Source organism: Helicoverpa zea, chromosome 22 (genome assembly GCF_022581195.2).
Source record: "Helicoverpa zea isolate HzStark_Cry1AcR chromosome 22, ilHelZeax1.1, whole genome shotgun sequence".
In the NCBI taxonomy this organism is placed as follows: domain Eukaryota; kingdom Metazoa; phylum Arthropoda; class Insecta; order Lepidoptera; family Noctuidae; genus Helicoverpa; species Helicoverpa zea.
The window spans coordinates 3,753,601-3,781,594 of NC_061473.1; the positions used below are offsets into that span (position 1 = coordinate 3,753,601).

Here is a 27,994-nt window from a genome sequence, read left to right on the forward strand (position 1 = left end):
CAACACACGTAAGAGACTCTCTACTTTATATCCAAGAGATAAGGTCGGTAATGCATTGGCATTATTTATTTACTGGGCTGCCTGGATACATACAAATCTTGTAGTTTGCAGGAAGGTATATTGTGGAAGATTTTGTATGTTAACACACTTCATATTTTAAAGTCTAACTTGATGCTTTCACATTTTTCAATTTCGTTTCTCATTTTTGTAAGGAATGGCTCATATCATATACCTAGTGGCTTTCTGGAATGATTACCCACTTTTTATCCCCCGCACGGTAAAATCATAAAGTATCTCGTTTTTTTGTATATTGGGCAGATTTTTTACTTTGCTCCCAAATACAAAATCCAACCAAAACATAGCAGCGTATAGGTCTATTAACTTGAAAGGCAATAAAAGAAAGATCTCATTCATCCATTTTAACTCAAAGAGATTTCAATTTTTTTAACCTTTTGCTGAAATCAATGCTGTGTTAAAACATGGCGAAGTAATGTACATTTAAAAAGTAAAAGTTACGAAAAGGCGACTGAACAAAGGTTTTGCTTTGGCCTTCAGGCACTTCCCTTGGGTCTATTGTTGAAAAATAAAAAAAATATTCGACCATTGCGCGGAAAAAATACAGCTTTGTGACTAATGTCTCGGATGGTAGTGGAACATTGTTTATGGAACCTCTTACAGGATCTGAGAGCCTAGTACCTCTTGAATATTTGCAAGGAGTCGAAACGTGTAGTGCCTGGGGGTTAAAAATAAATAAAAATACAGTAACAATATGACTTCTTCAAACTTCATCTTAAATAAAATGAATTTAAAATATTGTCATTTTTAATTTATTTACAGAACTTCAATCAAAGTGTCCTAGATCATGTATCTTCTGGAAGTTTCTCTCTATCAACATCTAAATAAAACTTAGAAGACCTTTTCCTTCTTTACATTTTCTTGACAATTTCATTCAGCCACATGATTTTTACAGCACAATCACAAACATCGTTTTTCTATTGCCAGAAATAACTTCCAGAGATATTCCGACATGATTCAAATTCATATATTCCCGTCAGCCGGAACTCCCATCTCAAGGGGTAATGGCTCCTACGCGGTTTTCCATCAAGCTTGCCTTGCGGCGTTTCTTCCTATAGCGCTGGGAGGCGCCGAATATTACCATTAAATCTAATATCTGAATAGTTGGGGAAGGTCATGGAAAATTTTATTCTGAAGATTATTTGGGGATGAAGGCGTGACGAGAAATTATTTTCGAATATCAAAATATCAGTGATTCCCTTGCTATGTAATGATAGTTCTGTATGTGAAGTGACTACATATCTAACGCGTTTTCACTCGCGTTCTAAATAAGGAATCACTTGCGCCCAGATAATGTTCGTAAGCCTTCGTCGGAAAATGGTCTATACAAGGTGTTGATTTGCATTTGTGCCATACTTCAGGAGGAGGACATAAAATACATAAATAATCGATTGGAATTACAGTAGACGGGAAATAGCTAATATGCACTGCTTTTTTTGTCATTGTAATGTCGTAGTATTTCAGAAGTAATCCAATTTTATGAATGAAAATTATGAATAATCGTTGCATGTGCTTTGTTTTTGCGTTTGTGTGAGGGCGCAGCACGGTTTTAAGGCCAGTAACACACGCGCCAAGTTTAAATACGGCTAGATGAAATTGACGGAATTCCGAAAAAAAAATAAAAAAAAAATTACCTACCAATTTTTTTGTTGATTTGGGTCGAGAATCATTAGCATAATTACGTCCTTGAATATGGCACGGATGCAAATCAACAGCTTGTATGTTAGCAGAAGAATTTGATCAAATCAGACCAGTAATTTCTTACTTAACCACCTCCAACCAAGCTGAAGAACAAATCCTTCCCCTCTGTATCTTAGTACCTACACACAAAACGTCACTAATACCTACATTCTCTATTGTCCTCAGCGAATCCTACCCCCTCACTCCGTTACCAGACGAGGTGGGAGGTGGGGTGATCACCGAGGGACCCTCACTGCTCCTCGCCACCTGGACCCCCAAGGGCCACGGTCTCATCACGGTGAAAGACTATGACATATACTACAGGCCAGCCCCCAGGTCTTCGACGGGGTACAGAGTGACGGAGTCCGGAGTGCCTGGAACGATTCATAATGGGGTCCCTGATTGGTTGTATGAAGGTAAGATAATTTTTGTGTTATGGATATTTTTAGTATTAAAATAAGGTCTAAATCGCGTTTATTTGTAGCTATCCTAAATGTATCGTCTTTAGGGAGCTAATATGGTGACGGAATGTTATATTCGGGTCAGACTTACCGCTCCCGAATAAGTACTTATAGCCCGGTCAAAATAGACCTTATTAATATATTAAAATAGACCTAATTAAATTTTCTACAAATCAAAATCAGCTTTCCGGGAATTTTTGTTATTTCAAATGTCTATTTTGACCGGGCTATTATTAGCAAAACGTAATGTAAATCCGGCAGATAACTCCTCCCTGGCCTGACCTGGCGAAACTTGTCTCTATTTTAGCAGTAATTCTTCCTACAGAACTAACTATAAGCTCGCAGAACTTTAAACACGACACAAATTAAAAAAAACGCAAGTAAAAAATCCAACTCCGCACCCACAATATAATCTCAGCAAACAACAAAAACTAACCACACTTTTATATACTTTTATCGCAACCCCCAAAGAATACAAAAGTCGCCGAAAATTTTCAAATATTTCTTCAGCAAACAGACACTTCAATTTCATGGTTGGCAACACTGGATCCAGTATAATGCTTACGTCATAACCGTTCGCTTTGAAAGGAAAATCTGTAAGTCTATGAAAACCACGGAATAAAGAAAGTCAAAAAGCGGAGATGTCATAATGCAGGTAGGTCAGGCGCCTTCTTCTAGGCCAAATTCATAGGGTGGGCATGTTGAAAACAATCAGTTACGAATGAACTAACAAGGCGTTCAGTTTCTTTGAGACATCTGTCAACGATTTGTGGTATTACGAAAAATGGTCGGGTTCAAAGAAGGCGTGTAATGTCGTAAATAGTAACGTTCCTCGTCCCCCGCACACCAGCATTTTGGCGCGCTACTTTCTTAAGCGACATTCCGTTATGGCACCTCCGCCAGTCATTTTGTTCTCCGTGATAAAACCAGTGATGCTAGTCGGTTTTAATTTTGGGACAAGCGTCATTGTTCAGGTGAAATAAGTAGGTTAAGTGCGGTATGTCGTCTAAAATTCTAATTATAGCATTGCTAATTTAATCATCATCCTCCGAGCCTTTTTTCCCAGACTATGTTGGGGTCGGCTTCCAGTCTAACCGGATTCAGCTGAGTACCAGTGCTTTACAAGAAGCGACTGCCTATCTGACCTCCTCAACCCAGTTACCCGGGCAACCCAATACCCCTAGGTTAGACTGGTGTCAGACTTACTGGCTTCTGACTACCCGTAACGACTGCCAAGGATGTTCAATGACAGCCGGGACCTACAGTTTAACGTGCCATCCGAAACACAGTCATTGGTGTCTAAGATATACTTAGAAAGTACATACAAACTTAGAAAAGTTGCATTGGTACTTGCCTGACCTGGAATTAGGGCATGCAATACCGGTTTACCGGTTTCGGTTTTACCGGTAAAACCGCCCATTTTCGCGATTTTTAAATTACCGGTAAAAATAATATGTTACCGGTAATTTACCGGTTTTTACGTTTTATGATAAAATATAGCAATTGTTCATTTAACGTCAAATCTTTGTTATATAGCCTGAAAATAATGTAATATTGCATACATTACATATTGTAAGTGTGTTTAAGTTGCTGTTTTTTAGGAAAGTAAACTTGTGTCCCCTTAACTATCTCTAGGTTAGATACAAATCTTCATTCTCATCTTATTTTATAATATCTAAACAAATTTTATTCATTCGGTTATTCCGATTTTCCTCATAGCTGTCAGCTCATATTAGGTAAAAATGTAGCTTATGCTTATTTTACCTACTCTATGATCTTGCTGAGTAAGGGCTTTTACTTCACCACCATGCGGACAGCTCTGAGGACACGGTAGAGCACACAGTCTAGGTGTGCACTGCCTGGGAAGGGTAACGCCGTGTCGTCGTCGAGGCAATAGGCAGCGGCGACCTCTCGCGTCCGGTCGTGGTTCAGGCCATGGTCCTGAGTGAATGGGAAGCCGTCGCCTCCTTCTGCGAAGCAGTCATGCTTGAGAAGGAGACGGCGGAGAGACTGCGAGATCGCACCTCTCATCCCAACCGCTGTAGTGGACCAGACACCACGGGCGCTGAGTGTCGAGAGACGACACCCGGCCACCGTAGGCGTCGGTCTGTGGACGGTGAGTTCGGGTGGCTCATCGTTCCTCCGTCTGCATAGATAACAGACCCGTGTTGGCTTCGCGTGTTGTAAAGGCGGGTCTAGACGAACCGAGCACGAGCGAAGTACAAGCGGAGCCGTTCTCGGTTTCATCGTTCGCGGCGTCAAGTGTGGACGCACAACGAACCTACAACGATCACTGTTAGCAAATCCCTTTGTGTTCGGCAAAAACCGACAACAGGCGGAACGCAGCCGAGCACGAAGTGCTCGCAGCGCGCTCGTTAGAGGCTTGTAAGTTGGTCCACACTTATAGACGAATTGTGTTCGGCTCGTGCTCGGCTCTCCTAGCGTAGACGCAGCTTTACACATTGTTCGAAAGAGTTACCGCGACCCTGGTCCATAAAATGCCTACGATTTACTTTAATGAAAAAAAAATTTTTTTCACAGTTATTCGTAGCGTTTATCCCGTCTTGTGACGGGGTCCGCTTTCCGTATCTACTTCTTCCATTTCATTCAGATGTTCTTTCCAGGACATCTTCCTCTTCGAGTTCGCAGATTTTCATGTCATTCATTACGACACTCAACCACCACAGTTTCGGCCTGCCTCTGCGCCTTTGACCGGGTATATCGAGATTGAGTAGATAACATTGGCGATGTATTCAGGTTGTCTCCTTTCTACATGTCCGTACCATCGCATATTGCCGTTTCTCTTGCATATTGTCGGCGACATCGCGCACGGATGGTACTGACATGTTTTTTTGTTACGGCCCACGTCACAAAAAATGTTTACCACCTTATACCCTGTATTTTTATTTATTTTTTTGCTTTTAGACTACCCAATGTTATTGTTATAATATCACATTTAAAAAATTACAAAAATTACCGTTTTACCGGTTTACCGGTAAAAATATTTTTATTACCGAATTTTTACCGGTAATTTTTATTTTACCGGAATTGCATGCCCTACCTGGAATCGAACCCGCGCCCTCATACTCGAGAGGTTGGTTCTTTGCCCACTAGGCCACCACGACTTGACATTGCTAATTTAATATGTTCTTGTATTGTGCTCTTGTTTTAAGTTGCCTTTTAAAGGTTTGTAGTTTCGAAGAAGCTCTTAACTTGACGTTGAATTTAATTACTTGAATAATTGATGAATGAACACTGTCCTAATTAAAATTCGTTAGTTTCTCGGCTTAGGCGCCAAAGCAATTTTCAAGATTTATTCTTCTTTGTTAAAAACTATCAACCCACTGACTTAAAAGTGCCCGCTAAAGTCATCAGCTTTTTTTCAATGTCCCACTGCAGGGCTCGCTCTTCTCAATAATCAATACTAATTATCGATTTAAGAAAGTCTAGGTTTCCTCAAGACTTTTCTACATAAAATAATTAGAAAAAAATCTAGTGGAAATACTGTCTAAAATATCCAATATCAAAATTAAAGCAAAGCTTCTTGAACTGTGCGCGCATGAAATTCGATATTTATCGATGATTCGCTTTTTCAATATGGCGGCCGCTCATTCGAGTGAATATTGTAATTCTAATAAAAGTTCGGAAGAAACCGTTTGCCGTTTTGTTCCTTGAGAGAAATTCAATTCAATTTTGAGGGCATCCAGTTGAACGAACGAATAAATGTTATTTTTATTGATGTGAGGATCTTTCCGTATTGGTGATAGTGGTAGAATATCTGGGAATTTGTACTATCGTGTAGGAAGCATATGTATATCATGTTCTTTGATTATATAAACGGTGATGTTACATTAGCTAAGTCGGTGTTGTTTATTTTTGAAAATCAATTAGAAAATAGGGTACGATAAGGGGTATCGCCGCGGTTAAACTATGTTGCTCGAAAGTAATTTTGCATTCAAACGGTGCATTTTCTGTAGTCTAGATTTCATTAATTACCCCTTATCTCATAATATGAGTAGGAGTAGATATATAAGAAGTATAGATAACGAGAGTTTTAGTCCAGGACAAAGGTATTTTCAATTCTAAAATCTTACCCAATAATATAACGTTTTACCTACACGTGGTGCAGACAAAGTTATCGATGTTCTACCATAAATGCATGCCAATAGTTCATTCGTTTACAAACTGCACTTATTAGAGCAAGTTTGTAAGTTATGGAGCGCCAAGTTGCTGTGTTTTGGGCGTCTTTGTAAATTATTATATTATTTGAATGGATGTTGGCAATGTTTTTCTGCTCTACTACAGTATATTTTATTGCATTTCATAAGTTCCATAAAGGTGTTACATAGGTTATTTTGGTACATAATGGACCCCGTAGGACTCGGCGATATATATATAATAATAAATCATTTATTTCGGATTCATCCTAAAATTACATCCATATTTGTTAGTAAAATTACAAGCTTATAAACTAGTGTTAGTAACTACTAATACCTAAAACATTTAAATCACAATAAATAATGAACTGGCAGGTTCGGTTGGACAGCTAGACGATTGCATGCAACCGTATCCAGCGTGCCAGTATCGGAGAGTCCCACCGATCCACCAGCGCGCGCAGAATGCTGTTGGGACTGTCGCGCGTGCGGCGCATGATAGAAGCGCACCGCTTGCGCATAATGGCAGCAAAGCCGTCTGTGCCAGCCGCCGCAAACATCGCGGAGGCGCTGCAGTGGCGCGGCAGCCCCATCAGCACCCGGAACGCGTTATTGTATTGAACGCGCAGATCGCTGTACGTCCGCTGCGTATAGTTAACCCACAGGGTACAGGTGTAAAAGGACTGACAGTATGCTTTAAAAAGCGCAACTTTGACAGTCCCTGTGCACCGTGAAAACCTGCGGGCCAACATGTTACAACGGACGGACAGCGCTCTGCGCTCCCTTTCAATATCCTCACTGTCCTTAAGATCCTCGGTGACCCAGTGGCCCAAATACTTAAATTTTTCAACTTTATTTAGAGCTGTTCCACTTAGAGTGAACTTCGGAACGAATGTGTATCGCTTGTTGTCCGGTCTGAAAATCATTATTTCACTCTTTTTTGCGTTATATTTGAGCCCATGAGCCACCGCATAGGACTCACAAATTTTTAGGAGCTTTCGTAAGGCACCAATCGATGGACTCAGCAGCACCATATCGTCTGCGTAGCTGATGTTATTCACGCATACTCCATCTATATGACACCCTATGCCGGTGCTGCTGAGCTCATCGATCAGCCCATTGACGTACAGGCTGAACAACGTGGGAGAGGTCAGCCCCCCCTGCCTCACCCCGCAATCCAGCCTATATTCCTCCGAAAGAGAGCCTGCCCATCTTACACAATTCTTTTGCTTATTATACCAATACATAAATAATAGCACAAATTCCCTAGGTAAACAAGTTTCGTCCTTTAATTTATCCCATAGAATATCGTACGATACTAGATCGAATGCTTTCGATAAATCTAGGTAGCATGCATAGACTGGGGTCTTTCTACTCGTGTAGTATTGTACAGTCTGCTTGAGGCACAGGATAGCACTCTCGGTGGAAAGCCCAGGCCTGAATCCAAACTGCGCGTCATTTAGCGAGACGTGTTTATCCAGGTGCTGACCAAGCAGACTGTCCAACACTTTGGCTATCACTGTGGCTAGTGAGATCGGTCTATAGTTGTTTACATCCGATGTATCACCAGTTTTATTTTTAATGACAGGTACAACTATAGTGCGCATTAGATTATCAGGCAGATGAGCGTGGCCTAAACACAGAGTAAAAAACATAGCAAGCACTCTGGGTAAGTGTACACCTGCGTGCTGCAGGTGCTCGATGCTGAGGCTGTCGTGACCCGGGGATTTACCCCTCACCATGCCTTTGATCACCGAACGCACTTCCTTCGCAGTAAAATAAACACTACGTTCACCACCTTCCTCAGCATCGGGCTCCTGCCGCGCTGGCCCCAGAGGCGAGACCACTCTGAAATGGTGGGAGAACATAGTGGCGATCTCACTAGGCTCGTGCATTCCCGCCACGCTGACGGGGAGGCCCGGCTTATGATTCATTTTATTGGTATTTTTCCAGAACTGACCGAATTTTTTATTTGAGTGAAGTTCGGCAATAATATCCATTTTTATCTGTTCTTGGTTCTTTTGACACCACTTTAATTTTGATTTAAAAGCGCGCCTTGTTGCACACATATCATCATAAAGACGTCCCGCCTCAGGCTTACCCCCATACAGCCAAGCCAGAAAACATATCCGAGCCCTCTCATGAGCGCCTCGGACATGCCTATTCCACCCAGTAATGTGTTTACCTCTACGCTTTTCAGTAACATTATAACTACTTAAAGCGGCCTCCGACATTATACAAATAATCTCGTCATACATGTTATCTAACAGGATTTTATGACTTTTGTTACAACACATATTATCTGAGCAACTTCTTAATTCTGAGGGAAAATCAATTTCACGAAGTCTAGAGTGACATACACTATTATATTTCGCTATTTGAGTCGAGTCACGTTCGCCCCAGACTATTCTATTTATACAAACAGTGGGTATACAAATCTTAGGCTTAATCAAATTAAAATTACAACGTATAGATATGGGGTAATGATCAGACCAATAAGTATTATATAACACGCAGGCTGCGGACACGGACTGCCGCGCATCACCTGTCACAAGACAGTGATCGAGCCAGCGCCGACAACCGTGCGCATCACTGACAAACGTATGACTGTCCGACGGCATAAGTTCTAGGTCTACACAGTACCACGATTGTTCTGCACAAAAAGATAAAAGTTCGGTAGCAAATGACTCACCGGGGTGCGCATTGTAGTCCCCTAACATGAACACTGACTGTACATTGTGACTGTCAATTATAGCTGTCATTTCACTAAGACACTCTGTGAATTCCACTAAGTTACCATTGGATTCGGTAGGCATATACACAGAAAATATTAAGATGGAACGATCACTGAGCTCGATTTTTATCGCGGCGAGACGCACACTATCGCACTTTACTACGGTTACCGTCGGAAACGCAACCTTTCTCCACAGTAGGGCAACTCCGCCATAGGGCCTGCCGCGTAACACTCCTGCCGCTGTATCCACTGCAGAGGTACCCGTGCAGGCGAAGTCGTTGTCTATCGTGGCCAGGTATCCAAGGTCGTGCGGCATAAGCCACGTCTCCTGCAGCGCCACAACATCTGCCGAGCGACAAAGCTGCCGCACGCATTCCACTGACCTCGTCACATTTTTGCAGTTAAAACTTATCAAGTTGATATTATTCATAAATTATTCGATTTGCCTATATTCTCGCTAGTCACACGGACATTTTCCTTATCACGTTTGATAATGTTAACAAATCGACGATAGGCTACCCCCTTTGGCCAGAAGTCATCATTAAGGAAATTTATTAAGGAATGTTTTGGTACGAATATTTTGTATGATTCGTAATCCTTCGCTAACTTCATGTCCATTTTTTCAATTTTAACATCCATGTTAGTTTTTTTCTTTATGTAGGTATGGATATCACACACAGACACGCCCTTTGCCACATTATAAATGTACATGGGAACCTTAGTTTCCGCTGCCATAAAATTACATCCAGGCTCAGGCTCCGCTTTTCCTCGCTTCCCAACGAAACGGTTTCGAAACCTTTTGTTTTGAACACGAATCCACTGTTCACTCGGGGCCTGTGTCTTCCAATTCCCTTCTTTAACAATCTCCGCTAAGGATTTAGGCGCCATAGGGCTGGATCCATTTCTATCGACTGGTGGTGGTAGCGGCGCAGTACTGGTGGCCGGACTAGATAATGTCGGCAGCTGAGCGGGGGACAGGGGACCGCGGCCGCCGGTCGCCGCGGGGGACGGCGTCAGGGGCCATGCCCCAGCGACCGCCTCGCGCACCGGCGCGGTATATATAGTCGACGGGATAGTTTATTTGGTATAGAATCTGCTCTGTGAAGTTGTGGCTTTACAATTCTTTTTTTAACACTTGAAATGGTTTCAAAATGCCCACTTAAACAGTTTACACAAAAGTGAGTCTTGTAATATTCTCTATTGAATTCCCTTGACAACCACTTCATTTCCAAGCCAAGCAAACAGAAAGATAATATTACCGTAACACTGATTTCACTTTCTTCACCGAAAACGAAGAAAATTATCACATGAACCATTTATCTCTAAATGAGACCAGACACTCTCGAATCTCACCTTCCGCTCCAAGCTGGAGTAACTGCCAAAATTTCGCATAAAACACGTTTCACCCCTCTATCTCCCGTCTAGTGGTACCCTGGCAAATGCCAGAGAGATGCGGCGTGAAAACAGTTGCCCATTCACGGAGTAAGGAAAGATGAGAAATACCATAATGTAGGTAGCTCAGGCGCTTTCTTCTAGGTCAAATACGTACCGTGGGCATAACTAAAACAGCCAGATGCGAGTGAACTAACGAAGCCTTCGGGTTCTTTGTAACATCTGTCTACGATTTTTGGTGTTACAATTGGTCGGGTCCAAAGAAGGCGTATATAGGGATCAGACAGAGAGCGGTCACGTGGTTGAGCGTTCTGCGTTCGAGCTCTACTAGGTTAGAATCTATATAAAGTAATATGACACAAAGAAAGCATAACTGACCGCTTGAACGCTTGTCCGCGTGACTGCTCCCTGTCTAATAGATCCCGTAGGCGAAGACAGTAACGTTCCTCGTGGCCTTCATACACGCGCTTTGACGCGCTGCGTTCTTAGGAGATTTTCCGTTATCTCCGTTCCGGCATCTCCACTAGTCATTTTGTTCTCCATGTGCCAGTTACTGGCACAATCTGGCAAGTGGCACACAAATGAGCCTGGTGCAAGCCCTCATTAAGATGTCGAGATAAAGGTGTGCTCGTTAACAACCCGCCTAACGGAATAAAATGCTCATTCCTCCCCCCTCTTGGGGATGTAAAATTAGTCTTGCGGTGTTTTTGGGTTCAGTAAGAATTCCTTGTTGAATTAAAATAGACGCCTTCCATGGTATTTAAAAATATTTTGCAGCTTTTCTCTATTGCAGCTTCTTTGGCACATATTAAGGCCCAAGTTTACCGACAACGTAAACGTCAATTTTCTTAAAATAACTGTTTAATATGACTTTTCACGTCCAATTTTCAAAGTAAGAAAACCGGATGTTTATGTAGTTACTGAACTTTTACTTAAAGACAAACAATAGATAAGACATTAGAAATCAATATCAATTCCAAAAGTGAAACAAAACACAATCGATTAACACTATCCTCCGTAAAACAAAAGTCCCATACACCAGCTGACAGAGATGTATGGCCACTCCCGGTAGCCGGAGACCACGATAATTGTCCTAGGCACGCTTTGACCTTGACATTCGGGTCAGACTGATGAAGTCTGCTATATTCGGGACCAGTCTATTTGGTCACGGTCAATAGTATCCAGTTTTGGTCCAAAATTGGACTTTTGAGGATGTAGTAAAGTTCATTCTGATGTAGATATAAACAAAATACCTAAATAGTGATTTTATATTTTCTTACTGAAAGTCCTATACACTAGACTACCATTACACCAGCTGACAGAGATGTAGGCCCGACAGCCGGAGACCACGGTAATTGACCTAGACACGCTTTGACCTTGACATTCAGGTCACACTGATGAAGTCTGCTATTTTCGGGGCTAGCCTAGTTTAGTCATGTTCAATAGTATCCGGTTTTGGATCAAAATCTAATTGCTGATCTGTTGGTGTAGTAGTAGAAGCGTTGATTTTTGATAAGTAGAACCAAATTACTGAACTCTCTTTTTGAATACTTAAACTGATGCAAGCAAAGGTCTCATCGCTTGACAGTCTCTAGAAACACCAAAAAATGTAATAATTTTATTTAAGACCATATGATCCCTATCGAAAACTAACCACTTTTCTATTACCCTGTCTGATTCCGAATGCAGAAAGTCTACAGCAATTTAAAGGCCCAAGAATGGAACTACATATTGACACGTACTACTAGCAAGAAAATTACACATTGTTTGTTGAAAAAGAGGACCCAGCCAATGGTATGCCCTCATCCCAACTAAATTCCCGAAGCTTTCTGACAATTTTATAGTTATTTTTACACAAACGTGCCGAAAAGGGTCTGTGCCTTTTCTGGGAGCTTCGCAAAGGGGCAAAGTCTTGAAATTCCTTTGAGACTCGAGTGTGTTAAGTTAGTTTAAGCGTTGAATAAGTAGGTGTGTGTCCAAATTCTTGGACTTAATAGGTAAGTAAGTAAAGATACTAAAACTGAATTTGCAAAATTTTCACCGTTTCGGAGTTCCATATATGTATATTCAGTTTACAAGTTTTTTATCATCTGTGTCCTTGTTTGCATATTATGATTTTGACAGCTAATTGCTGCAAAACAACATTGTGTTATGTATTCTATGTTTAAGTTCTGGTTTCTTAACAGTATTTCTTTTACCACATTACCATCAACTTTATTTCCATTACCTACTTTGTAGCGAACATCATTATTAACAAAACAACCACATCTCACCACAATAAAGATACCACACAAAATTAATGGAACCTACAGAACCATCGTCAGCATTCTGTCTAACAATTTATTCGGCAGATGTCTGCCAGCTATCTTATCTTTCAAATGTCATCGAGTCGTGAAATGAAACGCACCTTCATAGCGAAAACTTTGAACTTTTAAATCGAAAGACTTTGGATTGAGTGAGTCACGAGCTTTATAGGGCTTTGGAGTACAATTGTCAACTTGATTAGCTTTTTGAAGTTTTTGATGTAATTCTAGATTTGTGTCTCTGCCTTTTCTTTTGTGTCTGTTTTTTGAGAATGAATGTTACATAAAATAACTGGACTTGATTCTACCAAATAGTATTGTTATTTATTTATTTTTTATTAAAATATTTGTTTCAGTTCTATTTTTAGAACTCTTTGTTTGTCGACTATATTATATTGTGGAGGTATGAGAGCAGAGAGTAAAGCTCATCATACCTCGCACTAAAGGGAGGATCCTCCGACCGGACAGGTGTTTTTGTCCGGCGGGCTACTGCCCTACAGTTGTTGTCGGGGTGATCTACGCGTATAATAATGTGCGCGCGAACACTGCATGTGCGATGCAGGATTCTTGTCTGAGAGTTGCGTCGGCGACTGTGTAGATGGCGGTGTTAACAGTTGTAGTACCGCTACATCACTCCCCTCCGGAGACCGGAGGTCGATGGTACAAGTTCTTGAAGTGCTAGCTAGTCTTGTTGCCAATGCGTTGCCGCGAGGTTCTCGGTGAGTCGGAACTGGCTGCTACGGCGGTGCTGCGAATCCCAGTGAGTCGGGACCGGCGCTGCGAGAGTTGCACAGCGCCGCGCTAGTGGCTAGCGACTGCTTCGGCGAGGGAGATACTCGACCGGCCGAAGTGCAGTGAGCTGGAGCCTAGGTCGCTGGATGTGGCTGAGGGTGCTGACCAGGTATGTGCGTCCGCAACATGCTGGTGGCCAGGGATACCCATTTGAAGCTGGCTGGCTGAAGGACTCGTCGCTCGAGAGCTTGAGGAAGGTCTTGCTGATGACGTCACGTAGCTCGAAAGTTGCGTGTTCATATCACGTCGGGGTCACCACTGTGGAGGTATGAGAGCAGAGAGTAAAGCTCATCATACCTCGCACTAAAGGGAGGATCCTCCGACCGGACAGGTGTTTTTGTCCGGCGGGCTACTGCCCTACAGTTGTTGTCGGGGTGATCTACGCGTATATTAATGTGCGCGCGAACACTGCATGTGCGATGCAGGATTCTTGTCTGAGAGTTGCGTCGGCGACTGTGTAGATGGCGGTGTTAACAGTTGTAGTACCGCTACAATATACACATGTCCTCTTTAGGAATCTTTATATACCTCTAGTTATAACTATAAGAAACATGTTCTAAAAATTCTCATAACAATGACTACAGTTATCTATGAGAAAAGCCTTTCAGTGTACAAAACAGAAATATCCCACATCCACTATACCCCTATTAACACTCAAAGCTTTACCGTAACGAGAGCCCCAATACATACATTCTCTAAGTGAAGCGAAAAAGCCAGTGGCGACGCGGCCGTGATAAATTGTTTATTTACCGACACAGTGACGGCGGGTGTCGGTGGGTCGCCATGATTCCTGATACCATCGGATAAGTCTCTTTATTGAGACCGAAAAGATGGAAAAAGTCGATGTTTTTGTTGTATGAAGTACCTAGTATATATGTTCAGGTTTTTCTGTTAGATTGTGACTGGTATTAGGTAAGCCTAGGCGTTTCTCTAAATGGGGTTTACTTATAAGGGTAGGTACTACGACATTCAGCAGGGTAGATTAGTCTAATAACCGAAATGTTGATTTTGAAGCTATTATTTTAATAGAAAATCATATAAATGTGAAGTTTTGACTATTATAATAAGAAATCTAAAGGCATTAATTTTATGGACACTTTTGAAATTATCAATTCTGCGTCTAATTTAACCTACGTAACATCTTTCTGCTATCTTAGAGTTCCTTAAGTATTTTCAGTTCAGAATGACGTAAACATGGCCAAATAGTCACCATGCCGGACTGTCGAACATGAAGTCCCGGGTTTGATTCTTGGCACGGTTGACATTTATGTCATGAGCATGCTTATTGGCCGTGGTTCGGGCGTTATAATATGTATAATGTAGCTATATGAAAGATATCAGTTCTGTTAGCATCCACAACACAAGTTAATTAATAACTTACCATGGGACCCGATATTATTATTTAAACGTACCTAAGTCCTTACAGAATTATTTTGGATTCAAACCTGAATTATGACGTCATCGTTTATAATAGGATCTCCTACCCTCAGTTGTAGGCATTTTCTACTCTGTTATACAGGGCGTCCCTATGATAAGTAATATTTATAGTTCCCCTACAATATGCGGGTAGGGTGAGCCTGCTTAGTGGGGTAAAATAAACATTGTTGCCACAAATAGTGGAATAATAACACGCACTATTAAATTGTTGCTGAAGTAGTTTGCATGTTTAGTGACTGGTGTGTATGTACCTATAAACCGTATGAATAAATACTGGGGGTTGGATGTATAAACTATATGTATTTTTTTTTACAGAGATCACACTATAGGTTGTAGACAACTGATAGACATTCGTATATATGTATTTACTTAATTTTTCTGAGAAAAAATCTCAAAAAAATTATACATAGAAATAAATGAATTAAATGCCATATTCATTCACATGAATGTTTGGCGGATGACTTAGTCAATCAAGAATGCTACTGTCGTGCTAAGTTCACCAGCTATCACGCCATTTATCTATTATATTACTTCTAATTTATTTAATCATAATTCATATTTATCAGCATTATATAAAACCTGTTTTAGTAACATTATCTTACATACTTCTTTCTCGCCCATTCCTAGCCCACTCGCAATATTTTCCAACACCACAAACAGATTTACAGTCACCCTACAACATAGGGTAGAAAGCCAGCTCAGAGGCAGAGTCAACACTAGACCTCATATACAAGCTATTTATGTGTTAGTCTAGCCTGACCTTTAGACTACTTTTAGAAGGCTGTGCGGCACAAATTTTTTCTTTAACGAAGCATTAAGAATTTAGGTTTATCTGTGATATAAACATTTTTTGCGTGTAAGCTTTTTAGTTTTGGTTATTGAGAATATGATTTAAATAGATTGCTTTAAATAAGAGCTAGAATATTACCAATTGCCCGAAAATAAACCTGGTGGTTAAAGCACCGACCTCTTAATAGGATTAGATTCCAGGACAGGCAAATGCAAAGTTACTTTTCTAAGTTACATGTTCTTTCATCTTGGCCACGAATAATAAACTAAAGGAGGAAGAAAACATCTTGCTGAAGCCTGAATTTTTAAGTCTAAAACGCCGTGATTGACGCTAATTCTTTCTCTGTGCCCTGCAGTGGAACAATAGGACGATGATGATAGCTAAGTTAATCAATAAATCATCATCCATTTTTAGTTACTTTGACATCACTACATAACTCGAATTCTATATAACTATGTATTGACTAATGTTATTTACACGCAGCCTTTGTTAAAGGTGTGAGCTAAAATTTTCCCGTCACTAAAACAAACACATTTATTTGTTAAATACATGAACTGGCCTTGAGACATCTTTGAGGCAACACCTGCGGTTCAGTCTAGACTATTTTATCCGGTAATTTGTCTGTAAACACAGTTTTTAGGGTTTTTTTTCAAGCGCAAGTTAACTACTGCCCATGAAACCCTAGTAAACCCTCTATATTATAGAAGATATCTCTAGACTTCAGAGGTAGAAAATAGAAGCCTTCACGAAAATTTCAGAGAAATCAGCGATCTTTTGAATTTTTCTGAAATTAGGTTTTACAAAAGCTAGGATCAATTTTAGCCTTTGCAATTTTGTCAAAATAGGTTGTCACTAACATCTACAAAGGACACAGTAGTTTTATAGTCTTTGCTGACATCAAAATGGTTGATTTAAATCAAGAATATTCAGATAGATTCGTCATCTGTTTATTCAAAAACCTCTGAAGTTTAATAATTATGATATACCATTTTAACACAGTTGCAATACAGACAAGTTGTAACATTGCAAATACTTATAATGCCACCAAATAAATGGCACGCTAAATCTATGCTAAAGACAAGAGCTTAATATCTATTTTGAGCCCATACAGCTATGTCATCGTAATAAAAAAAGTAGCAACAACGTGCATACTGAAAAACTGTTTTTGTTTAGATTTTTGATTGAATTTTGAATAAAAGTCCATTATTGACACAAAACTACCAACGTTTACTTTGGCATCACGTTACAGTGTAGTTTTTTTATTTTATTTTTGCTTTTCAATGGTACAAAAACATCAAAATATTTAATGGATGACTCGTACGTAGCATACATAACAAAGTTCATATAGAAATCGTAAAATTTTATTGCTTTCACACCCTGGAAATAAATGTTATATAGTGTTGAACGCAAAAGTTTTGATAACGAGTCATATACAACCTTTTGATACTGAACAATATGTTTGATTGGTAGTTGGTGGATGGAGAAGTCGTTTTGACGAATCGAATTTGGCGATGGATATAGTGGAAGAGGACGACCAGAGAAACGATGGGCGATAGAGAAAACATGCTGCGTCGACCCAAAATAAAATTGGGATAAGGCAATAGGATGATGATGATTACTGCAAACGTCTTTGAAAAGAAGTAACATAGTGGCGTTTTCTCTAATTTTCATAAGTACATGTACATATATTAAAAAAAAAAAATAAAAAAATAAAACTTTATTCATCCAAGAAACAGGGTACAATATTTCTTTTTCCACAACAAAAATCGCTTAATACAACTACGTAGTACATGACTTAGTGAGTGGAAAAGAGCACCTGTAGCCTGTACTAGTTGAATAACTGTATTACAGGAGACAGGGTCTTTCGTCTTTAGTGTGTCAGGTAGTTAGCAATCATTTTGACAATTATGACAGAGCCTAATGTGTAAGCCAGTGGGAAATAGTTGCGGATACATTTTAAAGAGTATAAAAGTAAAAAAAAAAAAAAAAAAACTAAATAAATTAAAATAGAATAAAATTGTAAGCATAAGTCTAAGTGTGTGTAAGTATGTTGGGTGTACGTGTGTGTGGGTGTACGTGTGTGTGGGTGTAAGTGTGTGGGTGTAAGTGGGTGTGGGTTTAAGCGTGTGTGTGCATCGGGAGTGTGAGTAGTATACCCCAAGTATATAAACCAAAGTTCTATATAGTTGGAGTTAATAGACATTCCGTCTGTTTGTATGTAAGGGTCAGGAGCCAGTCCTTTAGCAATATTTTACACTTCGTGAGAGAGTATGCATATATACTAAGGTACATATTTGCCTTATTGTATAGACGGGCAGAGAGAACATAATAATGTCGTTCAGCCAGTGTTGTCTTATGACGTACTAGGGGGCAAACATGAGTTTTACGTCGCTTGCCTTTAAAAAGATGTGGGTCATACTTCAGAGACTTATGTTTCCTAAGAATTACTTGAAGCACAAAGAGCTGTCTTGCCGTCAGAATTTTGGACTCACTGTATAAAAGGGACGTAGGGTACATTCGCGGTTTGTTCAACATAACTTTTAGGACAGCTCGCTGCGCTCTTTCAAGTTTTAGGAATTCCGTTGCACAAACACCACCCCACGCGGTTATGCAGTATGAGAGAAGAGACTGAGCTAAGGCATAGTACACAGCCATAATCAAACTAGCTACTAAGGTTGTTCTAAGCCTGCTGAAGACAAATATCAGTTTGCGGACGCGGCCGGTTAGTGTTTTGAGGTGTTTTTGCCAGCTCATAGTACTATCAAGAAAGACACCAAGGTATTTTATATCATAACTGCGCTCTAGATATGGACAATTACAGATCTGGGTGTTTGAGTTATAGCAAGAGTGGGCTTTTAGTGATAGGGTTTCATTTCTCGGTTGTGATCTTTTGGAGGATGAAAAAGCTAGGTACTTTGTTTTTGCGAGATTGAGAGTGAGTAGGTTATTACTTAGCCAATTCATAATAATTTTAATGGCTTTCTCTGCCGTTACCCTAACCTCTTCCCAGGAATTTCCGTGCACAAGTACAGCCGTGTCATCTGCGTATGCAAATAATTTGCAGTTGGGTATATTCAGCTGACAGAGGTCATTTGCGTATATTAGGAACAGTGTGGGGCCAAGAACACTGCCCTGTGGCACCCCAAAACCTGTGAGGGAAGTGAAGTCACTGTAAACAGTATTTATTTTTACGCATTGGCTTCGTTCAGTAAGGTAATCTTTAAATATGTCCAGAGCTACTCCTCTTATTCCTATACATTCCATTTTATTCAGAAGAATGCTGACAGAAACAGTGTCAAACGCCTTAGATAAGTCGAGAAACACGCCTAAAGTTTTCATCTTCCTATCCAAAGTGCCAACAATATTGTTCGTTAGGTCCATGACAGCATCCTCAGTAGATTTTTGTTTCCGAAACCCATACTGATTATGCGCAAGAATGTCATTCTTTTCTAGGAAATTGATTAACCGGGAATTGAGAACTTTTTCCAAGACTTTTGAAAGCGAGGTAAGCACTGAAATGGGTCGATAATTACTGACATTTTTTCTGTCACCAACTTTGTGTATAGGATGTACCACAGCTTTTTTAAAAACAGTAGGAAATACACCTTTGTGTAGACAAAGATTAATTACATGTTTTAATGGTGTTATCAGGAGGGATTTAGCAGCCTTTAAAAACGCAGTAGGTATTTTGTCAGCGCCAACAGCACTGTCATTGCGCAAACTCATAATAACCGACTCCAATTCTGCATCGTCAACAGGTAGCATAGCAAAGGAGGCGACGGGTGGGTTGGAGCTGGATGTATAATCAGATAGGGTGTTATATAAGGGTGTGGCAATTTTTGCTGCTAGTTCTTGGCCAACATGTGCAAAGTACTTATTTACTGCATTAATAGATGATACGGCATTGTTGTTATTCAGAAGGTCCAGCGCTGGTTGGGATGTTTTTTTCATATTAGCTAACTCTCTTATGATATTCCAGGTAGCTTTAGGGTTTTTCTGATGCTTTTGAAGTTCAGACTGGTTATAGTTGTGTTTTATTTTTTTTAATAGTCTATTGCAAAAATTACGATACCGGACATATATGATTTTTGACGTGTCATCCGGCGCTGACTTTTTAGTAATCTTATTTAATTTATCCCGATGTTTGATACATTTTAAAAGTCCGGGCGTGATCCAGGGTTTTATAATCCTTTTTTTATTCGGAATCTTAACTTTCCTTGTGTTTTTATTAATTATGGAGGTCAGAGTGTCCACAAACATATCTGCGGCTTCGTTAGGGTTGTCGGATTCGAGGATTCTAGCGAATTGAATGCCTTCAACGTCCTTGACAGCGCTAGGGATATTCGTTCGCTCGCGATAGGGACAAAATTTTACATTTTTGGAAACGTTGAGCTCAGCGTGAAACAATAGGGGAACGTGATCGGTAAGTGGAGCATCGAGGATAATAGTTTTGGACTTACCCAAAGTTTTCAGAATGACGTGGTCTAGGCAGTTACCAGAACGAGTTGGAAATACATGTGCCGGAAGAAGACCATGAGATGCCAAAGTGGTCAGATAGTCCTCGGAATTGAGATCACTGTTATCAAGTGAGATGTTTATATTGATGTCTCCAATTAGAGCGATAGTTTTGTACTTTGTCAGTGTTCTAAGTAAATCGTCTAGACTGGATATAAACGAACCAGCATCATGCTTGGAGGGGGAGCGGTATATCGCGACAAGTGTAAACTCTGAGCCACATTTAGCAATGAGACAATTAGAATCACTGAGGTCCACTTCAGTGATGACACAGTCAAGGTTGGTCCGAGTGTAAATTATAACTCCGTCATTTTGGTTTCTGTGATTACTTTTAAAGGAAGTGTAACCTTCCAAGTATGGGCAGTCATTTGTTTTTTTTAGCCAGCATTCGGTCAACACTATCAGGTCACATTTTATGTCAATTCTTTGCAAGATAACTACAACACTATCGAAATTGCAATTAACACTACGAACGTTAACGTGGAATACTGTTATAGATCTAGGGTTACTGTTGATATATTTTGTACATTGTTCTGGGGAACATATAAGGGAATCTGATATTTCAAAATTCTCCAGATCAACAGTGATATCAGCAATCTCAACCATTGTGTTTTGATTTAAAATAGTGAGTCATAAAATTTGGATAATCAATAGTAGCGAGGTGGCAGCCCGAATCCATGGGGGTGATAGTGTTATTAGAATGGGTATATGGAATGACTTCTAGTGTATGATATGAATGTATGTGTGTTGGTTGCCTTGCATGTTTGTAACAGTTGGGGTATGTGTGTCGCAGTAGTATGTATAGTGTGAGAAAGTTTGATAGAGTGAGTTTTCGTTTAATTGCTTTGGATTTGTTTTGTAGTGTGTTGAGTATTTGTTTTGAGTGAATAATATATACAAATGTGTGTAAAGTGTAGGTGTAGTAACAAGAATTCTTATCGTTAGCGCATGCAATATCTATACAATAGGCGAAAACAAATGAAGAGTAAAATCGAAAATAGCGCACAAGTACAGAAAATCGGCGCATTTTCAAAGACAGGTACAAAAAACTAATATCACAAGAGATCTTAGGTAGTCAAATTTGTAGTTTATGAAGATCACTTTCAGAATCTATACGAGTAGCCTGGTCACCTTCTTGTTTCCGAATATATATTCTGCCATTGTTTGTCCAGCAAAAAATGTACTTATTAGCCTTTGCAAAGTTACGAGCAATTGAATAAAGTCGTCTTGTTTTGTAAGCCAGATTCTCCGAGATGTAAATAGGTTTTGTGGGTCCTCGCAACTGTAGATTACTTGTAGATAGTTTATTTTCATTGTTGTGCTTGTTGTAGGTTTTGACTGATTGCAGTATGTTTTCTTTCGTGATAACAGATGTAAATTCGACAACAAGTGGTTTTTCTTGAGATGATTTTGTGTTGTATCTATAGATGTCACGGATGTCAGACTTTTGTAATGGCAGAGATAAGGTTTGACCAAGACTGATTATGACGTTGCAGAGATCCTTCTTTGTCTCCTTTTTTTCTAGAGGGATGTTTCTAACTTCTATACTAGCAGATCTACTGTTTCTTTCCATTTGATCAATACGATCCTCCAGGGTTTGGATATATGACATCTTATTTCTCCAGTCTAACTGAAGTTTGTCAAAGTTCACTTTCAAATCTTCGTATTGCTTTGAGATGTACTCGATTGAATCCTTGATACCAGAGCTTTGTTCTCTTATTTCGCTTACAATTTGTAGAAGTGCATTGTATTTGACTTCCTGTTTCGCCTCAAATGATGTAAACATCGTTTCGAATTTGTGAATCGCATTCGTAACTTCTTCTCCATGTTCGTTTTTGCGCTTATTATTTTGTGATCTAAAAGTGGTTTCGGACTCCGGGGTCAGAGGGAGCAGTTTAGGACCGGATCCGACTTGTACAAGTGGCGATGTTGCTCGTGGTGGTGTTCGTTTTACAGACATTGTAAAATATATTGTAAGAGAAAAATTATAATAAAAAGTTAAAAAAAAAAAATAAATATTTCCCTTCGTCGGATTCGAACTCGGAACCCAAAGCCCAGGAGGCCCGTACTTTTCGCACACGGCTATGCCTGCGCCGATCGTTGAGCGCTAATATGATGTTCTTATGCAAGCAAGTTTAGAAAACGACGCTAATGAGGTCCTGTTACTTTGTTTGAAGCTTCGATTTCTGAGACTATGTTTCTGTCTCGCTCTCACCTTGCCACTGTTGCACTGCGTACGCTCTCCGGCACGCACGGCTTCGCGCGCATCTGATTTCCTAGTAGTCAGGAAATGTTATGATGCGTCCCGTGAGTTAGTTCTTCGCATATTCGCTGTACCTTTTATGTGTGTAGCAATGACAGTATGGGGTACCAGCAGCAGCGCACGGAGTACGAATTTAGTACGAAAGAATTGAGTAATTTACACTTTTTATTTTATTTTTAGCAAAAGGCGGTACTTTAATAAAATTAACGGCAAACACGAAACACGTCTGTTCTCGGTCGAGGTTCGGACGAAAAATGAAACATACGACGTACATACGATAAGTAGTCATCCTTCTCCGTGTGAGAAGAGGCCTGTGCCCAGCAGTGGGACGATAAAAACAGAGCAGAACAGGTAGTCATTATTTGCTTAATACTTCATACTTAATTTCAAGCAGGTTTTTCTACACACATTTTCCCAACTTATAAATACACCAATACCCACTGAACCTGATTACTTCCCCCAGCTAAATATAATCTCAAAGATTTTCACATCACATGTATGTAAGTATGTGTACACACACACACATGTGTCATAGCTGTGTAAAGTAAACACTGGCGCTGACCTTTGCAGACCCCGGTAACGTGAGCAAACTCACTCTAATGTTTTATTAATTCAAACAAACTTTATGCTAACAGAGAATTTAAATTTTGAATCAGAGTGGTCATTCCGAGTTTTGTAAGTGGTAAGTGTTAATGCTCTCGATACGTAATTATAATACGGCTGAAATAAAGAGTCGTATGTTATGTCGTCAGGCCTCTTATCACAAGGAGAAAGATTGATTTGAATGAGACACCTTAATTCATTTGCCGGATAATAATGTGCACTATTTCGTGAGTGGGAACGTTTATAATACGACCAAGTGCCGGTGACAGCCTTTATTAAATAAACAGTTATAAAATTAATGTTACATAATTAAGCTGTATGATAATTTACGCATCTAGTTAAGTTAGTTAGCAACTATTGTACGTCCCAGCTGTCATTGAACATCTTTGGCAGTCGTTACGGGTAGTCAGAAGCAGTAGGTAAGTCTGCAAACGAATGCGTCTTACCAAGGGGTATTGGGTTGCCCGGGTATCTGGGTTGAGGAGGTCAGATAGGCAGTAGCTCCTCGTAAAACACTGGTACTCAGCTGCATCCGGTTAAACTGGAAGCCGACCCCAACATAGTTGGGAAAAGGCTCGGGAAGATGATGATGAAAGTAAATTAGTAAAACTCACACTAGACACTGGACAGTCAGATGTGGTGAACAAAATGGTGACGAAATAAATCGTTGCGTGAAAGGTTAGGTCACGTATTTCTGATGATCGTTTATTTATTTCCTATGTTCGTCCGTGTGAAGAGTGGCGAATTTGAGAGGATTTTCGGCTCCGAAATTCGTTAGTTTTAACTTTTTTTTTTTTTTTTAGCTTTTGCAGTTGAATACTTCATTTGCAAATACGAGATTTTTGTACCCTTCCGATTTAATATTTTTAAGAAAAATTCAGTTATTATGAATGTCTTGGGTTCGTTCCCGCTATTAAATTAAAATCGGTTCATCATCATCATCATCATCATCTCAGCCATAGGACGTCCACTGCTGAAAATCGGTTGTTATAATAAAATGGTTCTGTGGCTAAACAGTAAAATAGGTTCGGTACTTAATTATTACTTCGATTTCCCTAAAAAGAAGTATTGGTAACGCAATATTAATTTTCACTTAAATTATAATCAAAACTGATGCAAATTTACTGATACTGATAAATAAATTGGAACACCAAATTAGCTAAATGAACTGTTAACGATGAATTGACTAAACAGCGCCTAAAAATTACCAATCGATAAGAAATTTACACTCACTGGCTTTCACCTTATCTCTGTTCGCTTCAAAGAAAATTCCAAAACATGAACAATTTTCTGCTGACGCAACCTTCGTTTTTAGCAAACACCGGCCCATTGAAGTGGAACTTTTTTATGCCGACGCTACATCTCTGTATATGTAGTTTCTAACGAGAAGCGTTGTAAAAAACATGGAAGTCTGAAATTATACGCCTTTGCATTTCCTAGGCGTGAACAATGCTCCTTTTTTGCTAGAAGTACAAATGTAGGTACTTACACTGTACGTAACTTTTAAGTTTACAGCATTTTTAGTATAATGAAGGTAGCGGTGTGTTCTTTACATACTTGGTACTTAGTATGTGTATTATGTAAGTAGATATAAGTTAGAGGGAAAGTAAGTAGGGATGCAATGTATGTTGACATAAGATAGTCTATCCTTTTCTTTCTGTGTATATTTTTGGATAACATCCAGGGTTTTCTCTTTCAGTGGTTTTCTTACAGCTTTAATAGCAAGTGTACATTAAAATATCGACTTGCATTTGTCTCACCTTCTTCAGTGCATAGGCAATACAATTTTGTTCTAATTAAAAAGTTTCACATAACGTTATTTCGTGTCTGATTGCAAAATAAGTCCAAATATTATGCAACTTCACAGATTATTATTAATTAACAAACATTATTTAAATTCGGACAGAATTCTGAGTATAATATCTAATACAGTTTTAATAAAATAAATACATATATATAATAATTTAATGTTTTTTTACACAAGTAAATCAAAGAACAAAGAAAAATGTTAGTATACAGAATCTTTTTTCTACACAAGTACCCAGGCTCCCATACAATGTTCAGAGTAGGTATCGTAATATCCTTTTCAATATTATAATGTAGGCTGAGTAATTAATGTCAGTGACTACGAGGAGCGACTACGAACCATTGCATCACATCTGTGAGATATTATTAGATAAGAGTATATAGGGTGTTTTATTCAAGTACTGTTTGAATTTTGGATAAATTAGACTTCGTTGGTAACAACGTCTCAAATGTGGGCTACATAAGAATTTTCATAATAAACTCATTCATTGAAAACAAAATACTTTTCTAAAAAGCAGTATATCGCCAGCTTTCGACATCGAAATAGTTGTTTTCATACAAATACTGCGAGATATTCGTACAAATCGTCGTGAGCAATCGGAATCGTCGTGAGTAGGAGTAGTAGTTCTGTTTTCACGAGTAAAACCGCAGGTAACACCTAATCTAACAATTGCAGTATAGCAGTAAAATCAAAACTGTATTTGTGGTAAAATGAATAAATACATCCGTACTCGAATATTCGTAACTATTCACAAAAAAAATATTGACGTCTGAATAATTCACCCTGTACACGTATGATATTCGCGCGGTTGGCACGATGCACGCACTGACGTGCCGTGCAACGGTTCGATGCACTCTGCTGACGTCAGCACGGTGACATATTGATAACATCTCCATCAATATTTGGCAAATCTCTGATGAATTTTTTAATCAAGAGATTTCAAAGATTCTAAAAATAATGATCTACACTTCTTTATATTTCAAGGGCAGATAATTACTCGTTGAAGTCAGCTTTCAAAAACTTGTGAATTTAACAATGTGTAAAATATTGAAGTAAAACTAAATTCATACTAACACAGTCGTAACTATTCATAAAAAAACACTATCGCAATAAGAACACACGTCGGAATAAATCACCCTGTACACATATGATATTCACGCGGTTGGCACGATGCACGCACTGACGTGCCGTGCAACGGTTCGATGCACTCTGCTGACGTCAACACGGTGACATATTGTATTGATAACATCTCTATCAATATTTGGCAGGTCTAAAATTATCATCAACAGTATTCTAATACAATTGCCGTTTGCAACAGGGCACAGGCTTTATCTTTTACATTCTGAAATTAAGTGAGTTATAGTAAAATTATATCATATCCGAAACGTTGGGGTCGGTTATCCCTACTAATATTGTAAATGCGAAAGTAACTCTGTCTGTATGTATGTCTATCTGTCTGTTACGCTTTCACGTCTAAACCACTGAACCGATTTTAATAAAATTTGGTACAGAGATAGAGTTGACCTTGAGAAAGAACATAGGATAGTTTTTATCCCGGACTTTTGAAGAATTCTCTTCGAAACGCGATATAACCGAACACTACGCAGGCGAAATCGCGGACGGAAGCTAGTAGGCCTATTTATAGGACTAAAATAATATGGAGCGACATACTTCATACTAATATTATTAAAGCTAAAGTTTGTATTTTTCATGGCAACATATCTCAGAATAAACTATAGTCTATTTTTTATCCATGAGCTGGATGTACATAGTTCCTTCAAACGCGGGTGATACATGGGATAATCTGGGCATGAAATGTTGGCAACCTATCTACCGACTACCAGCGACAAACGCAGTGTTTACCTCAAAACATACTCATAAAAATGAGTCACACTCATACATTTATAATAACTCAACGATGACTTTTGTAAAACGTTCAAATCGATACGTGTATCAACAACAATTAATAATTCCGTTCCAATATAATATTCAAGAGCTTTCAATACAAATGGTTTTCTGTAGAAAAATATTTTCGCATACAACGTTGCTTTAACGTGTCGCAGATTCAATTTCGTACTCATTTCCAATAGTTTTTTTAGGTGAAAATAAATATTTCAGTTTTGTTGCGATATGGAGGTACATTCATATTTTATTTTTTCGTTTCATATGTACATATGTAGGCAGGTGTATGTATTTATTTACAATTTATTACCACTGATTCATTTACTTATTACTGCCAAGTAAATGTTCTACAAATAATAGTTTTTCTAGTGTTAGTCCAATGGAAAACCAATCTGACAATACGATTGAAAGATGATGAAAATACTTCGGAGGTTTTTCGTACTGTCCGATTTACGGAAAAGCTGTTAAAATTCGGTCACCCACCTATGTGATGACCTAAATACAAAACGTAAAATAAATATCATTGCGATCAATCAAGTTTTTGATTTCCAGCTTTACGAAAAAATTGTTCTAAGTACCAGGCGACCATAAGCTTCAAACACGTTCATTCAACTTCGCCAATTGTTTCAGAGGAGATCCTGGGCTCTCGAACAGCGCTATGGATGTCAGCGGACGGTCACATGGTGCTGTATGCTACCTTCAATGACAGTTTAGTGCACGAACAAAAATACCCCTGGTATGGAGCAGCCTTGGATACTGATGATCCTGCCAAGGTAAATTCAATTTTATGTCAAGGCATAAAAAGTTATTAATTGCCAAAAACTGCTAAACTGGTTAAGTTGTGAGTTGTCAGTGATTACTTACTTTTTTGTGGCCTCCTCAACCCAGTTACCTGTGCAACACAATACCACTTGGTAAGCCTGGTTGTCAGAATTCCTGGCTTCCGGCAATCAGTATGGGTGTAATGATTGCCGAAGATTTTCGTTCAATGACAAAAAATAATCCCCAAATCATTGTTATAATGACAATTCCAAACTCTAAGAACCCCACTTTCTACGTGATTTGCTACAGAAAACATGCAAATTG

General features: G+C 39.3%; 1 protein-coding gene across 2 annotated transcripts in view; it reads left to right on the plus strand.

The window, feature by feature from the left end:
* Positions 1-27,994, plus strand: part of LOC124641103 (inactive dipeptidyl peptidase 10) — a 181,852-nt gene that overhangs the window by 133,706 nt on the left and 20,152 nt on the right. For both annotated transcript variants that reach the window (XM_047179079.1, XM_047179078.1), the window contains exons 6-7: positions 1,942-2,171; positions 27,539-27,681. In XM_047179079.1, coding sequence (XP_047035035.1) covers positions 1,942-2,171; positions 27,539-27,681 — 373 coding nt within the window. The remainder of the gene's footprint in view (positions 1-1,941; positions 2,172-27,538; positions 27,682-27,994) is intronic.